At 32.2% G+C, this 14555-nt stretch overlaps 2 protein-coding genes across 2 annotated transcripts; both read right to left on the minus strand.

Moving 5' to 3' along the window:
• Nucleotides 1-9398: 9398 nt before the first annotated feature.
• On the minus strand, nt 9399-10868 carry LOC127078678 (pyrophosphate-energized vacuolar membrane proton pump; the record flags this gene model as incomplete). The annotated part of the gene is made up of 3 exons (XM_051019111.1): nt 9399-9914; nt 10003-10413; nt 10512-10868. Coding segments are annotated over 3 exons (837 nt in total), but the record flags the coding sequence as incomplete, so codon positions are not given.
• A 732-nt stretch (nt 10869-11600) lies between these two features.
• On the minus strand, nt 11601-13195 carry LOC127078679 (peptidyl-prolyl cis-trans isomerase FKBP65-like). The gene is made up of 5 exons (XM_051019112.1): nt 12702-13195; nt 12441-12611; nt 12029-12156; nt 11838-11937; nt 11601-11717 (listed from the first exon to the last, which is right to left on the minus strand). The coding sequence occupies exons 2-5, from the start codon at nt 12570-12572 to the stop codon at nt 11601-11603; spliced, it is 477 nt and encodes a 158-aa protein (XP_050875069.1). The 5' UTR covers nt 12573-12611; nt 12702-13195.
• Nucleotides 13196-14555: the final 1360 nt, after the last annotated feature.

The raw sequence follows: 14555 nt of genomic DNA on the forward strand, positions 1-14555 counted from the left end.
CAGTGGTCACTGGGTGTTGGTTGCTATGGATCTTTCGAGACTCATAGTGTATTATCTGGATTCGTTATCGGGTGATTGGAGTAAATATCCGAGTATGAAGAAGACGGTTGACGCGTAAGTGAAATTCCCCTAAATATTCGTGTGTATTTGTATATTTAATTATGTCTGTCAGATTGATCTCAATATACGTTTTTATTTTGTTAGGGCAATACTAAAATTTAGATCGAAAAAGAATTATCGTAATAGGAAGGACATTACCTGGGTCGAGTTGAGGTATATATTAAGTATCTTATTTTTGCTTAATTATAATAGTGTTTATTTTTTGCTTATAATAGTGTTTGTAAGAAATTAACTATATATATATTGTTTGTTTTTCTGTGTAGTGTCCTCAGCAAAACAATTCGGTCGATTGCGGATTTTTTGTATTGAGATTTATGAGAGATATCATTGCGTTGAATCGTATAGACATCCCAAAAATGGTATGGAATAATAACTTAGGGTTTATTTTAATATTATCGGATATTTTCATCTAATTTGTTACTAAATCTTGAATATGTTTTATTCTCTTAATTGTAGTACTTTGACGAATACAAATCTTACTCAAGAGCTCATTTGGATGAAATGAAGGATGAATTGTGTCAATTCATTATTGATCAAAGAATCGTATAGCTAGGTTGTATATTGTTGTACATATATGTATGGAATGTTGTTGTTGTATGTTGTTGTTGTATATATGTTGTATATTGTTGTTGTACTAGTTTTACTAAATCATGAATATGTTGTTGTATATTGTTGATCAAAGAATCATATATTAATGTTGTATATATGGAGGATTAATGTCGTATATAAATGAATTCATATTGTATATATCAATGGATTAATGGTGTATAACATTGGATTAAAGGATGAAATCAATATGAATTTTACACTTTTGCAGCATGCGAACAGGTTCCCAATTAAATACCCACTGCTTTTCAAACAAATTTTTTTAAAATAACTAACACTTTAGAGGGCGCTTTCTGCAGGAAGCGCCCTCTAAACACTTTACATTGACAACTTTAGAGGACGTTTTGTCATGAAAGCGCCCTCTAAGGTGGCTTTACATTGACAACTTTAGAGGACACTTTATCCAGAAAGCACCCTCTAAGGTGGCTCTCTAAGGTGGCTTTACATGATCACTTTAGAGGGCGCTTTATCCAGAAAGCGCCCTCTAAAGTGGCCCTTTATGGGCCACTTTAGACATCGCTTTCTCCAGGAAAACAAAGCGTTGTCTTTACCTATGCCAGCGCCACTTTAGAGGGCGCTTAAAAGCGCTGTTATAGGCCAAAATAAGCGCTCTCTTTTCCCTTATTTGGCGTAGTGAAAACCAATATAAAATGAATTAATATTTTAGTATCAGCCATTCATGTTTTTTCATATATTTCACTTCACTATTTTAATTAATTATTTCTAGAAAATACACAAAAATGAAATTTCATGGTAATTAATTATAATTAATTAAGTTTAGATAATTAATCTAGTTTTATTATGGTTTTTTCATTTTATGAAATTAATTTAGGACTAGTTTCTTTTTAATGATTAACTCAAAATAAAAATACAAAAAATATCATTAATCATCATAACTAATTTTAGGTTCCATTTAATTTAGTTTTGTTGACTTTTACTTTTTCCTCATTTTTTTAAAACTATATAAAGTTCGTCATTGGCAAAAATGAAATTGTTCCTTGTACATAAAACAATCTATTTTTACAACCAAATTTAATTAACAAAAACAAAAATAAAAAGATAAGAGCGTTTCATAAACTAAAATTGACTCCACTCATCAAACTAATTTTTGTGGCCTAGTGCACCCTTTCGAAAATCTTTTCATAAACCAAATCAACCAACCAAAAAGCTACGAACTATGATAACTCTCATTTTTTTCATCACTCGATAAGAAATACGTAGGCACAAGATTGTGAAACCAAGACGAATCCCCTAATATAAAACTAGCATTTTCCCTCTTTAATTTTTTGTATAAACATCAAGTAAATAAAAGGTAAGTAGTAATTTAATATGCAAACATCCCCTTAGACAAATAAACAATAACCCTTAGAACTATAGGATGTCACGTTGAATACAACGAAGGTGAGGGGTGCGTAAGATCTTCCACTCACTTAACCGACTCATGAACACATATTCAGTTGCGATGATTGTCTTATCCTTTGGGTTCTAGGTTTTATCATTATTTTATATTGTCGTGCCGCGAAAAAATACCTAAGCACATCACACGTTCGAAGATACAACAGAATCGCCATTGAACTTTATTTATTCCCGAATGAATGAAAAAATATTGATAAAACCCAAGAGAAAAAGAATAAGGGGTCAGGCATATTTTCAATATAAACCCCTTTTTTAGTTTAACAATGCCTTTTATTTAAATGATTAATTAATTAATTGATACAAAAATGTATATGCTTTATCTTTAATATTTTTTCCGTGGCATGTATATATGTTTTTGGACTAACGAATCCTCTAAAAGGACATAGAGTTTTTTGTTTAACTTTTCATTACCCTTAAGTTCATTTAAATTTCAGAAGTATGCTATTTAAAATCAATATAAAATGAATCAATATTTTAGTATCAGCCATTCATGGTTTTATATATTTCACTTCACTATATTAATTAATTATTTCTAAAAAATACACAAAAATCAAATCTCATGGTAATTAATTAGTTTTAGTTAATTAATTTAGGTTTATTATGTTTTTTTCATTTTATGAAATTAATTAAGGACTAGTTTCTTTTTAATCATTAACTCAAAATAAAAATATAAAAAATATCATTTGTCATCATAACTAATTTTGGGCTCCATTTAATTTAGTTTTATTGAATTTTACTTTTTCCTCATTTTATTTGAACTATTTAAAGTTGGTCATTGACAAAAATAAAATTGTTCCTTGTATATAAAACAATCTGATTTCAGAACCAAATTTAACTTACAAAAAAAACAAAAAGACAAGAGCTTTTAATAGACTAAAATTCACTCCACTAATCAAACTAATTTTTGTGGCCTTGTGCACCCTTTCGAAAATCTTTTCATAAACTAAATCAACCAACCAAAAAACTATGAACTACAATGACTCTGACTTCTCATCACTCGATAAGAAATACGTAGGCACAAGGTTGCAAAACCAAGGCGAGTCCCCTAACATAAATTTAGCACTTTCCCTTTTTAATTTGTGTGTATAAATATCAAGTAAATAAAAGGCAAGTAGAAATTTAATATGCAAACATCCCCTTAGACAAATAAACAATTACCCTTTAAACTATAGGAGGTTCACATTGAGTACAACAAAGGTGAGGGGTGGCTAAGACCTTCCCCTCACTTAACCGACTCTTGAACCCATATTTGGTAGCGATGACTATCTTATCCTTTCACTTTAGAGTTTTATCATTATTTTATATTGTCGTGCCGCGAAAAAATACCTGAGCACATCACACGTTTGAAGATACAATAGGGTCATCATTGAACTTTATTTATTCCCGAATGAAAGGGAAAATATTGATAAAACCCAAGGGAAAAAGAATAAGGGGTAAGACATATTTTCAATCTAAACCCCTTTTATAGTTTAACAATGCCTTTTATTTAAATGATTAATTAATTAATTGATACAAAAATGCATAAGCTTTATCTTTAATATTTTTTCCGTGGAATGTATATATGTTTTTGGACTAACCAATCCTCTAAAATGACATAGAGTTTTTTCTTTACCTTTTCATTACTCTTAAGTTCATTTAAATTTCAGAAGTAAGCTATTTAAAATCAAAATAAAATGAATCAATATTTTAGTATCAGCCATTCATGGTTTTATATATTTCACTTCACTATTTAAATTAATTATATCTAAAAAATTCACAAAAATCAAATTTCATGGTAATTAATTATAATTAATTAGTTTTAGTTAATTAATCTAGGTTTATTATGTTTTTTTTCATTTTATGAAATTAATTCAGACTAGTTCTTTTTAATCATTAACTCAAAATAAAAATATAAAAAATATCATTTGTCATCATAACTAATTTTAGGCTCTATTTAATTTAGTTTTATTGACTTTTACTTTTTCCTCATTTTATTTAAACTATTTAAAGTTGTTCATTGACAAAAATAAAATTGTTCCTTGTACATAAAACAATCTGATTTCACAACCAAATTTAACTTACAAAAAAAAAGACAAGAGCTTTTCACAAACTAAAATTCACTCCACTCATCAAAATAATTTTTGTGGCCTTGTGCACCCTTTCCAAAATCTTTTCATAAACTAAATCAACCAACCAAAAAACTACGAACTACGATGCCTCTCATTTTTCTCATCACTCGATAAGAAATATGTAGGCACAAGGTTGTGAAACCAAGACGAATCCCCTAACATAAAACTATCATTTTCCCTCTTTAATTTTTTTGTATAAATATCAAGTAAATAAAAGGCAAGTATTAATTTAACATGCAAACATCCCCTTAGACAAATAAATAATAACCCTTAGAACTATAGGAGGTTCACGTTGAGTACAACGAAGGTGAGCGGTGCCTAAGACCTTCCCCTCACTTAACCGACTCTTAAACCCATATTCGATTGTGATGACCATCTTATCCTTTCACTTTAGGGTTTTATCATTATTTTCTATTGTCGCGTCGCGAAAAAATACTTGAGCACATCATAGGTTCGAAGATACAACATGGTCGCCACCGAACTTTATTTATTCCCGAATGAAAGGAAAAATATTGATAAAACCCAAGGGAAAGAGAATAAGGGGTAAGACATATTTTCAACCTAAACACATTTTTTAGTTTAACAATGCCTTTTATTAAAATGATTTATTAATTAATTGATACAAAAATGCATATGCTTTCTTTTTAATATTTTTTCGCTGGCATGTATATATGTTTTTGGACTAACCAATCCTCTAAAAGGATATAGAGTTTTTTCTTTAACTTTTCACTATTCTTAAGTTCATGGACATTTCAGAAGTAAGCTATTTAAAATCAATATAAAATGAATTAATATTTTAGTATCAGCCATTCATGTTTTTTCATATATTTCACTTCACTATTTTAATTAATTATTACTAGAAAATACACCAAAATCAAATTTCACGGTAATTAATTATAATTAATTAATTATAGTTAATTAATATAGTTTTATTATGGTTTTTTCATTTTATAAAATTAATTTAGGACTAGTTTCTTTTCAATGATTAACTCAAAATAAAAATACAAATAATATCATTTGTCATATCACCCTTACTTTCCCCGCTAAAGACAAGCCTTGCCGCGTCGAAAGTCGCCTCTGGCGGGGGCAGAGGTCAAAATAACCTCAAAGGCATATCAACCAAATCGTCTCAACCCTCTCATTCTTAATCTCCTATCAGTCTCTTTCGAAACCTCATTAAGTCCTCAGAAATGCATTAAATAATCAAGAACCTTAATTATTGTAACTGAAATTAAATGGAAGATGAGGCTTGGATGGAGCGCAAACCTCAGGGGTTTGGCTCCTCTACAGAGAGGCTATATCACGGTAACAAAAATCAATCAAGGAGAGGAGGAATTTAGACGAACCATAACCTACAAGGCAGAGGCGGCCTTGGTAGTCGTTGAAGCTCGATAATGATGAAGATGCAGCAAGAAAACAGAGGTAAGCCTTTAATCTTTCTCTTCTATGTTGAAATTCTTCTTCTCCTTCTTCGTTCCTAGTATGTAGGTGAAATTGATGATGCTTTATGTTATTGCTCTATGTGTGTTGCTTTGTATTGTTGTTATTGCATATGTGTGTGAGGAGAGTGATGGAGTAGAGAGGAAGAGTGAGAATTTGCATAGTGCTTCAGGGAGATTGAGAGTGATTTTGTGGAATGGGGATTGTGTGATTTTTTTGGGGAAATGTGATTGGTCATCAATGATTGAAGAGGTTTGAGGATTATATAGAGGATAATGATGTAACTGAATCAGGTAGGCTTGGGTAGGGTTGTTAGGTGTTAGGGTAGCTATTAGATAGTCATTAATTAAAGAGGGAAGTTAGTTGATGATGCTTAACAATGTTAGTGATCTGTTAGGAGTTAGTTTGTGTTAATGAAGAGTTGAAGTTACGATAGTGTTTGAATTCGAAATTGGTGAAGTTAGAATGACTGTTAGGAGTTAGTGGCTGTGAGTGATTGTTAGAGGGAACTTAGTAAAGAAATTATTATTGAAAAGTTTGTTAAGTCTGATATTTAGTGATTGGTTGCATTTTGGAAAAACAGGTATTATTGTCAGAAGTTGAACAAAATGTCCTGACATGTTGGTTCAACATTGGAGTGTGACCTATTTTAGTATCTTGTGAGATTTGTTTTATTATATGGTATATCTGAAGATACTCTAAAGATTTAGTTAATGAAATATATAGAGCATTTTCTAAAAAGGAAAAGACTATTTTGCCTTGACTTGTTTACGAATTAAAAGTTGTCAAAACATTTTAGGAAACATCTAATGTGATTGAAATCAAATCTACAGAAGATTGTGCAGAATCCTTGGATCTGCTGTGAATTAAGCTCGAAGCCCATATCGTTCAAATGATATATATATATATATATATATATATATATATATATATATATATATATATATATATATATATATATATATATATATATATATATATATATATATATATATATATATATATATATATATATATATATATATATATATATATATATATATATATATATATATATATATATATATATATATATATATATATATATATATATATATATATATATATATATATATAGAGAGAGAGAGAGAGAGAGAGAGAGAGAGAGAGAGATCATTTCTAAACCTAAGTAGGTATCAAAATAATGTTGAATATTGTCTAAGTTAGGGTTTCGTGTCTTTGTATTGTGTGAGCCATTCGAGTATCTCCTTGATACTTGAATTGGACCTGGTTCATTGAGTTATAACTGTCAATCCCTCAGAAGCTTTTAAGCAATAGTGGATTGTGTTTTTTGTTATAAGTTGTTGTATGATTGAAGAGAAGTGAAAGGGGTCTCATATCTAGAAGAGTCTTAGATATAAACATCCAAAGGTAGAGATTAGGTGAGAAGTCTGTAAAACCTGAGGTTGTTCAGAACTTCAAACTAATTCTGTGATAATGGATTTCCTTCCTGACTTGGGAGCCCCCAGATGTAGCTGACGTTGCACTGAACTGGGTTAACAACTGTTTGTGTTATTTCCTATCGTGTTGTTATTTAAATCATAATATTGTTTGTGGTGTGATAATCTGTTGACCCTGGTGTCGTGACATCGTGTACAACATCCAGGATCTACATACCAGAATTTCAAACGTTGAAAAAGTGGAAAAAATGGTTTGTTCATTGCTGGTAAAAGATCCAAACGTTGAAAAAGGACCACCCATGCACACGTTAACCTTTCCACCATAGTATACTCCCTTCATCACTTTTTGGCAACTTTCACTACACACAAGACTCTCTCAGAATACTCTCTCATGTTGATAAACTTTTTCACTCTATTTCTCACACTCTTCTTCTTCACACTCCTTTGTCTTTATTACTTCGGTCATATCCTTCCCAAATCTTCAAAACTATAAAACGTCTCTGTAGCTTATTCTCTTATATTTTTCATATCACAGTTTCTCTGATTTGTTCTCATTCTTTCTACATTTCCTCATCTTAGTTACAACCCTTTTGTAAAAAACATAAGTAAAGAAGATACTTTTGAAGATATAGAAATGTGTTCACAAAGTGAACATACACTGTGACGGTTGCAAGCAGAAAGTTAAGAAAATCTTGCCGAAGATTGATGGGGTTTTTACTACTGAGATAGATGCTGAGCAAGGGAAGGTGACCGTTTCTAGGAATGTGGACCCGAAAATTCGCATCAAGAAGCTTACAAAATCAGGGAAACATGCAGAGCTTTGGGGTGCTTCAAAGATAACAACAAATAATGTGAATCAAAATAGAAGCAAAAAGGAGAAAGAGGAAGAACTGAAACATATCGGTTTCCGGCCACCCTCGTCACTTCATGTTTACACCACGCACAACCTTCTCACCAACACACCGATGATCTATGACCTCCACATGTACTCCCTCCATCTCAAACACACAGTCGCGCACATCTTCTTCTTCGTTCTGCTATTAACAAACTAAATCACATCAGCTCCAAATCCAACCACCCTTCGTCGTCATTTCGTTCCATACACACCGTGCCTCACCCTCCTTCAATCTCGTCGAAATCGGCCAAACAACTTCAACAAACCACACAACATTATCAAACAACCTAACAACAACACAAACTCCTCACCAAGTTTTTTCATCAAGGGTAGGCGAGAGAGATGAAGTAACTGTTTTATTTTCTTTTATTTTTTGAAATCGGTTGTGTTGTTTTTTTATGAAAGTAAGAGAGATTTGAGAGGAGAGAGAGTCATGAAGTTTGTTGTTTTATTTTTTTTTAATATCTGCTTGCTATTAAATAAACGTGAAGGAAGAATTCAACTTTTTTTCTCCCCCCACCGTAACGTTCAACGCCTGAGTGTGTGTGGTTAAAACTTTTTTTTTCTATCCTCTCTTATGCATTTTCTTTAAACCGCCCTTTTTTTGTTGTTCTTTTTATTCATTTTGTTTTTTGTTTTTTTAATATTATTATTATTATTTTTATTATTATTATATTATTATTATTATTATTTATTATAATAATAATAATTATTATTATTATTATTATTTATTATAATAATAATAATAATAATAATAATTATTATTATTATTATTATGATTATGTTTATTATTGATATTATTATTATTATTATTAATAATAATAGTTAGTGATGATTATTATTATTTTATTTATTATTATTATTATTATTATTATTGTTGTTGTTGTTGTTGATTATTATTATTATTTATTATTATTATTATTACACTACTAGAAAAACTGTTATTAGCGTCGGCCATTTACAGACGCTAACGGTGAAAAAACAGACACTAATATGTGGTTAGCGTCGGTTTAGCGTCGGTGTCGGGCCTTGAATAAAAGTTGCGAAGCTACTGTGTAACGTCGGCTAAAGATACACCGAGGCTACGTAGCCTCGGGGAGACGGAGGCTAAAGCGGACACTAATTGAACCGACGCTATGTTGTTTCAAAACCATGAAAAGTCAATATTATGTTTAGCGTTGGCCTGTCCGACTCTAAAGTCAACAAAAAAAGTCAACAGATAGCGTCCGTGTCACCGACCCTAAAGTCAACATAGAAAAGTCTATAATAATATTTAGCCTTGCATACACCGACTCTAAAGTCAACAAAAAAGGACAATAACGGGTTGCAACATGACAACCTCACTCGAACAAATTTTTTCAATCCACAATATCATATTTATGGTAAAACATTTGGAAACAATTTTAAACATTCGTGAAAGTAACTACAAAAGTTCTACCCACATTAACTTTCAAAAAACATACACAAAAAGTAATCACATCCGAGATTAATTCGTTCTACTAAAAGTACAAGATCAATCTTCATCTAATGATTGATCATCCAAATCGTCATCATAATGATGAGAATGTGATACAAAAGTTGAAGTGTCAAATTTCTTCATCATAAATTCCTTCCAAGCATTCATCTCCCTCTCCATCCTTTGTGCAGTCTCGGTAGCAGCTTTTGCAGCCTCGGTAGCAGCTCGCATTGCTTCGTTAGCCTCTTGTAATTGGGTCGTTGCAGCCTCGGAAATTTGTTCAGCTCTAATTCTAGCTGCTCTTTCAGCACAGCAGGAATTTCATTTTCAACAGAACTTTCCTTTTCAAACTGATAGCAGGAATTTCAAACTGATATCAAACAGCACAGCAGGAATTTCATTTTCAACAGAACTTTCCTTTTCAAACTGGCAATCTGTAATCAACACAACAACCACATTGCATCATGAATTAATATTGATTGTATTACAAGCAGCAGACAGTGGGTACCAAACATTAATTACCTGTACACCAGAAACCAATGATCCGGCAAGGACACCAGAAAGTGTTTCAACACCAAAAAAGATCCCAACAATAAGGGGTGTTAGCATAACAAGGGCACCAGGTGGGATCATTTCTTTGATGGAAGCGTCGGTGGAGATTGTCACACATGTGGCATAGTCAGGTTTCGCAGTTCCCTCCATCAATCCAGGAATCGTGTTGAATTGCCTGCGAACTTCCTCAACCATCTTCAATGCTGCACTTCCGACACTCTTCATGGTCATGGCAGAAAACCAGTAAGGGAGCATGGCGCCCACAATCAGACCGATGAAAACCTTGGGAGTCAGGACATCGACGGTTGTAACACCAGCACGGCTCACAAAGGCACCAAAAAGGGCCAAAGACACAAGGGCGGCAGAACCAATAGCAAACCCCTACAACATAGTTACAACATACATCAAGAACTTAACTAGAATAATAGAATATATTGAACTAGGTGAAAAGAAAAGAAAAAAAAAGAGGAAAACTGAACCTTTCCAATGGCAGCAGTTGTGTTTCCTGCAGCATCAAGAGCATCGGTTCTCTCACGAATTCTGTGACTCATTCCAGCCATCTCAGCAATACCTCCGGCATTGTCACTGATTGGACCATATGCATCGATGGCTAATCCGGTTGCTATAGTACTCAACATTCCAAGTGCAGCAACAACAACACCATACATAGCAGCAAAACTGAAACTTACAAAAATACTAATTGCAATGGCAAAAATTGGAATGATAACAGACTTGTATCCCAAGGCAAGACCAAAGATAACATTGGTAGCAGCACCAGTCCTGCAACAACAAGGGCAGCACAAGATGCCTCTGCATATGAACCAAATAGATCGGATCCCATACCGGCAATATCACCAACATTATCACCAACATTATCAGCAATAACCTGAATACACAAGAGTAACAAGAAGTATTTATAAATATATATTTTTTAAATTAACTATCAACTTTGGTCGGTACAATATTAACCTCTAAAACATAGATAAATTCAAAATATAAATATTATAAAATTGATACAAGATTAAACCATAAAAATCAGATTGTGCAACAAATCATAAGCTTTTATTCAATTCAAAATCCTTGTGAAAAATCAGTTCAATACAAAAATTAAAGCAGTACAGTATGATAGTGAAAGAGAATTTATTTAAAACCTAATAATATTGATAATAGAAGCTAAAATTCAATTGAGGATCATCATCTCCATACACATAGTCTCAAAATGGTAGAGCAAAGAGGAAACATAGATTAATGGTTGAACTTGGATTAACATAGCAGGCTCAAGCTAAAATGCCCTTAATTAACAGTATCATAATGCAGACACCGGTTCTTTCAAAAACAAAAAGGCAATGAAACAATTTGGTTATCCAATTTCATACTAGGAATAGAATACAATTTCATATAGGCAGAGAAGAGTGTCATAATGATTTTCCTTTCCTTTCATACAAAACAGTAGAGAATAACCCAATAATAAGCCATAACACTTAAAGGTGCTTTACAAGGCACATGAAAAATTCTGGAAAAACTTAATAATAGACTAAAATATAACAGAACAAGTGAACAAAAACACCTCATAGATGAGGACAAGAATCAATAATTAAACCACCATTAGAAGGAGCTGCACTGTCACCAACATTGTCCATTTCCGTTTTCACCACTTCATCCTCTTCTTTCTCAACCTTCAATCTCTGCTTGAGGACCATGATAAGAGTTTTAATTAGAAATTAGAAATACATTATACTATACAGAATTAAGAAAACAATGGGAACTTAGATTAACAAAAGTTATCAAGTTTAAACACTAATCACCTTCGGTTTATGAGCGAACATATTTTCATACAGTTTGGCATCTTTTTTGTCACTATCAGCTTGAAGTTGCTTCACTTTTGTTTTCAGCGTCTTTACCTCCCTGAAAAATGAAAAACAATGCACACCCCGTGATAAGTTTCTAATCCGGAAATAAATTTCTATGGAGAATCAAACCAATCGTTTATGTGTACCTGTTTTGTGGATCCACCTCAAGAGCTTTCTTGATGTCTACATCTGCTAAAAGAAAGTCTCCCGTCTCTATATATGCCTGCGCTCGTCTATACAAAGCTTTCACGTTGTGAAACTCAACATCAAGTACCTGATGAAAAGAGTAAGAGAAGCATGAGGAGGATTATAATATTTCAAAAAGTCCACTTCTTATCTGTATTAAAGTTTAACAATAGTTGTATAAACCAGTCTATAACCGTCCTCAAACTTGATCCTATCTAAGTCTTTATGAGTCTGCTCGAGTTTACACGAAACAATTTTGTTAAGTGAGTTAACTCGGCTTTGATAACCAGAATTGTTAACTAGTACGGGATCAAAAATTAAACATGACGATATACACCATTCACAATTAACAGCCGATTTCTTGATACATACCTCTACGTATCCATCTCCAAAGTTGATGCCATTTCCAAAATAGGTGCGAGAGATATGACGGTTAAGGGATGCTGAGTTGAACTGTGTCAATACAAATACTTTGTTGATCCCGCTGTTGATGCAGTTGCTCATTGGAATGTCTATAAGCCTGTAGCATCCACCAACAGGAACCTGAAAAATGTAAACAATACTATGTATCATTACCGAATGAAACAATTCTCGAATTTTGAGTCAACAAAAACAATGGTTTGGTTAACTCACAGCTGGTGTAGCAACTCGTTTGGTAAGAGGAAAAAGTTGAACACCAGAACCTCCTCCCAGTATGATGGAAACAACATTTTTAGGGTTGGCTTTTCTTCTCAAAAAAGACGGAACTTGAAATGTCTGAAGTTGTCACACATAAATACGAATCCAAGAATCATTTACCTGGAGTAATCAGAGAGGGGGATGAAGAATATGAATCAGAATCGGAAGACTAGCGATGATGCTTGCGACGTCGTTTGGTGTGGGAGTGAGACTTGGTTTTTTTTCGGTTCTTAACGGAGTCCTTGTCGCGGTCTCGGCGATTACGGTGGTGACGCCTGCGACGGTGAGAGGAAGAATCGGAAGAGAGAGAGGAAGAATCAGATTAGGGTTTTCGTTTTGTGAAATGAAATGGAGGGAGAGTGAAAAATGACGAGGGAAAAGGAAAGAGGGAAATAAGCTGATTTTTGGTACGAAATAGAAAATTCCATAGAGTCCGCCAAGCGGACTCTAATTAATAAATAAAATACTTAAACCTTAAATATATATATATATATATATATTATAGATAAATCAATGGAAATTGTATATGTTATAAGAATAGAGTCGGCTCAGCGGACTCTAAGTAAATAAATACTAATTAAAAAATAATGCTACTAGATAGAGTCGGTCTCACCGACTCTAAATAAATTAATCAAACATTCTTCAAATATAAAATAACAAGTAGTGTCGGTTTTGCCGACACTGATAAAAAAAATAACTTGTCTTACAAGTGTACCTAGATAGAGTCCGTTAGTGTAGGCTTAGCCGACACTAATAGTGTCCGTGTCGGTGGCCGACTCTAAATTAGGAGGCTAAAATGACTTATTCTAGTAGTGTTATTGTTAATTATTATTATTGATTAAATTATTGTTACTAATTATTATTATTATTATTATATTGTTAATTATTAGTATTGATTAATTATTGTTACTAATTATTATTATTATTATTATTTTTGCTAATTATTATTGTTATTGATTATTATTACATCATTTGTTATTTATTAATTAAATTGTTAAAAAAAATTAATTTATTTTTCTCATTGGTTTTTCACATATGCATTGTAGTTTCAGAGTTAAAAATTTAATTTAACTTCAGAAACTGTTTAAACGCATAAAGTTTTCTTCGGACCTTAGATAAGGTGATTCATACATGAATTACTTTAGTATTTCTTAACATAACGCTAAATTCTTTAGTTCAACTGTCGTTTGTTTTCATTTAAAAAATGTCGCTTAAATCATTGATTTTTCACAGATGCGTTGCGATTTCGGAGTTAAAAGTTCAATTTAACTTCAGAAATTGCTTAAAGTTTTGTTGACCGACCTCAGATAGGGTGATTCCCACATGAATCATTTTACGATTGGTTAACATAGTGCTAAATTATGTAGTTCAAATTTATGATTTTATTTCGGGTCACTTGGCTTTCTATTTGACCTTCTTACAACGAGATTTTTGTTATTTTACATTTGTTTATTAAGCTTTACATTATTCGATAAATCCCTATTCGATAAATTGTACCCCAATTTCCGTGATGTATAATAAATTTACTGCTTTCATTTATTTTATTGTATTAATTGATTGTTAATCCAAAGATTAAAACCAACCATTTTCAAAAAAGAACAAAAATAATCACTCGATCCAACGTCAAATATGTTTCCCAAATCAAATCTAAATTAAATGCAAAGTCGAGCATCCCCCTGATCCAACTTCAAGTTGTTGGTGCAAAACCTTTTTTGGTAATAAAATTGAAAGACAAAGGACCAAGAGATGCACATCTCTTCAGACCCCTTGATGGTCGAGCGTTCAGAGCACACCAAATTCAAAATGATT

Source organism: Lathyrus oleraceus, chromosome 5, assembly GCF_024323335.1.
Source record: "Lathyrus oleraceus cultivar Zhongwan6 chromosome 5, CAAS_Psat_ZW6_1.0, whole genome shotgun sequence".
Taxonomy (NCBI): Eukaryota; Viridiplantae; Streptophyta; class Magnoliopsida; order Fabales; family Fabaceae; genus Lathyrus; species Lathyrus oleraceus.

Coding starts and splice junctions, on each gene's coding strand:
- LOC127078679 (XM_051019112.1), bottom strand. CDS start 12,572: ATGAGCAACTGCATCAACAGCGGGATCAACAAAGTATTTGTATTGACA. Junction 12,157..12,440: donor TTGGAGATGGATACGTAGAG/GTATGTATCAAG, acceptor TCTTTTCATCAG/GTACTTGATGTTGAGTTTCA. Junction 11,938..12,028: donor GAGGTGGATCCACAAAACAG/GTACACATAAAC, acceptor TTCATTTTTCAG/GGAGGTAAAGACGCTGAAAA.